Source organism: Gopherus evgoodei, chromosome 21 (assembly GCF_007399415.2).
Source record: "Gopherus evgoodei ecotype Sinaloan lineage chromosome 21, rGopEvg1_v1.p, whole genome shotgun sequence".
NCBI lineage: Eukaryota > Metazoa > Chordata > Testudines > Testudinidae > Gopherus > Gopherus evgoodei.
In genome coordinates, this window is record NC_044342.1 from 7,590,373 (window position 1) to 7,593,437 (window position 3,065).

At 38.3% G+C, this 3,065-nt stretch overlaps 1 protein-coding gene across 1 annotated transcript; it reads right to left on the minus strand.

The window, feature by feature from the left end:
• Nucleotides 1-1,860: 1,860 nt before the first annotated feature.
• Nucleotides 1,861-2,844, minus strand: LOC115637875 (olfactory receptor 11A1-like). The gene has a single exon (XM_030539472.1). It carries the CDS (start codon nt 2,842-2,844, stop codon nt 1,861-1,863), a length of 984 nt encoding a protein of 327 aa, XP_030395332.1.
• Between the last annotated feature and the right edge of the window lie 221 nt (nt 2,845-3,065).

Consider the following 3,065-nt stretch of genomic DNA (forward strand, 5'->3'; position numbering starts at 1 on the left):
GAATCCAGATCTCTTCATTCACTGTCCAGTGCCTTACCCAATGGAGCACTGTGTAAGATAAAAGACATTTAAAAAATCTTCAAAACTCAGGCACTGGAATCCAGCACTCGTAAACCCCAGGTTATGTGCACTAATCTCACAGAAGTTTCTTGCCTTTTTTTTTTTTAAGAAGGCCTTCTGCTCTCACCGGGGGTTGAAATGCCCAAGGACTGAGATCCTTACCAGCCAAGCCACATTCCTGTTAGTCTTCAGGTGATACTGAATTGTCTTACAGAATTGGAAATCTCTTGTTTACAATTCCCCTGCTGATCAATGAGTAGTCATGGTCAGTTAAAGCCTGTTTGGGTGTGGGTCTCCACCTTTGTTGTCACTGGAGAGTTAGCAGTGGGCGTCTCCCAGATTCACAACATATTTCAATAACAACCATATAGCAAAAACTCATAACTTCATACACACTAATGACTTCTATATTTTGAAATAACAATGAGTTCCAGCAGATAATGATCCTTCATAGGGTATCTTACGTGGCATGCTTTGTATGAAATATCACAACCATATACAAATGATGAAGATGGAGGTTACAGCTTTCTACTTTGACGTACAGTGCAACACAGCACTCCAGCCCATCATATTATAATTTTTCTTTGTCAAACATACATAACCATCTTTTGACTGGGTCAGTTGGTCAATTGCTGGTTTGATTTTCTTCAGAAAAGATAGATTTCAGAAAGGACAAAAAAAAGTGGACGAATAATCAGAACAAGAGCCCATTTGAAATCAACATTTTTTCAAACTCAGGGTTTTCAGCTTTTTAAAAATATTCTGAAAATTTTTTTTAAAGTTTTGAAAATTCATATAGGTTAAAAAATATCCATCGACTACCTCTCCTGAATAGATCCCTAGCTTTGTTTAATTTGAGACATTGAGAACATTGTCCTAAGATTGCAACAATAAATTGAAAATCTAATAAGCACAGATTAGGAAGTTCTTCTGGAACCTAACAAGTGTTTCGAAATTGTTTGAAAATTATTTTTAAAAAATGAAAGAGGATAAGAGAAAAATCCTACATTTTATTACCACATAATACCCAACAGTCAGGAGAGTTGTTTTTTAGTTCATTTGTTGTATTGTCATATGGGGGATGATGCACAGAGGCTAAATAGCCTGATAAAGTCCTCATTGAGGTTAAAGGGAACCTTTCCCTTGATTTCAGTAGCTGTTGGACTTGTTCCTCAAATCTGCTTTGAAAACCCTGAAATTCAAGGGAGGGTTAATGCCAACAATGCTATGAAGATAAACAAAAGGATTTTTAAAGCATCTTAGGAAGAGGAGGAACCAAACCCCAGTAACTTTCCGTATGATTTGAAAGCTGAACTGCCCAGCCCCACTTTGGAAATTTCTCCCATTCAGATTAGTGTTATACACTTTTACCCCTCTTTCTGTTTTGCAGTGGAAGAACACTTGGTAGCCAATGTTAGAGAGACTGAAATAATATTGACAATAAAAATAAACAGAGTGTTAATTTCCTAGCATGCATTTGACTGGGCTCTGCATTTTCAAAAAGATGGCTGGAACCTAGGATGGAATTTTATAAAATACATTTTTGAGGTAGATCATCGTCTTATTCAAATTACATCTCTCCACTGAAATCGATGGGCCTGTGACAATTTAAACCGTATTAGAGTCTGTTAGTTTTTATCTAAATAAATAAAACTAAATAAGAGAGAAAACTCTAAAATAGCCTTAGTAGCCTTTTCCTATGATTCAGGATGCTTAGATTGATAAGAACTAGGACTATATATATGGTTCTATTCTGACTAGTGAGTTGATTTATCCCCATTTCAGTCAATTTTTCTGGATTCATGAGGAAACCCTACATTTCGGCAGAGCTCTCCTCATGGCCTCCTTGACCTCTTTATTTCTCAGGCTGTAGATGAGGGGATTGATCAGGGGTGTCAAGATAGTATAGAAAAATGAAAACACTTTGTTTGGGGCTGTGAGTTCATTGCTGTTTGGTAACATGTAGACAGTTATTAGGGTCCCGTAGAAAATTGTAACCACAATGAGGTGGGATGAGCAGGTGGAAAATGCCTTTTGCTTCCCAGTGGTAGAAGGGATTCTCAGGATGGTGGAGATGATAAAAACATAAGATGCCAGAGTCAAAAGAAATGGGAGAACGACATTTATGGAAGATAATATGAGAGTTGCCATGATAACCATATTTGTGTCACTGCAGGAGATGTTAATCACTGGGGTGAGATCACAAAAGAAATGATCAATTTCATTAGGGCCACAAAAGGCTAATTGTGACATACAAGATACTAATATGGAAAGAGAGATGAATGAACTTAGCCAAGATCCAGCTGCTAATTGCATACAGAGTCTGCCATCCATATGTGTTGTATAGTGCAAGGGTTTACATATTGCTAAGTAGCGATCATAAGACATCACAGCTAACATATAACATTCAGCAGTCGCTAGGAAACCAAACCAAAAAAACTGCACCATGCAGCCTGTAACAGAAATGGTTCTGTCCCCGGTCATGAAACTGGCCAGCATCCTGGGTAGGATGGTGGAGGAATAGCAGATTTCCAAACAGGACAAATTTCCCAGGAAGAAGTACATGGGAGTGTGAAGGCGGTGATCAGTCACAATCAGTGCAGCAATGAGGATGTTCACAGCCATGGTGACTAAGTAGATCACTAGAAACAGCAAGAAGAAAACAATCTGCAGTTCAGGGAGGTTCCCAAATCCCAGCAGAATGAATTCTGCGATGGATGTTTGATTTTCCCTTCTCTTTTCTCTGTGAGGTGTACGTCGGTTTCCTCCTTCTCCTCGCTCCATCTGAGGTATCTAGTGACAAAGAAAAAGTAATAATTATTTGGGGAAGTTGCAGCACAATTAAACTGGGTTGATTCCATCAGATACCATTAAAAAATGACCTTGCAAACTGAGATCAGGGTTGTATTCTTTCACACTCAGGCTTTGCACAGGGTTTTGGAACAGAGAGGTGTCGTGCACCTATAAAAAAAAAAAGCAACAGCATGGATAATTTATCACTTTCA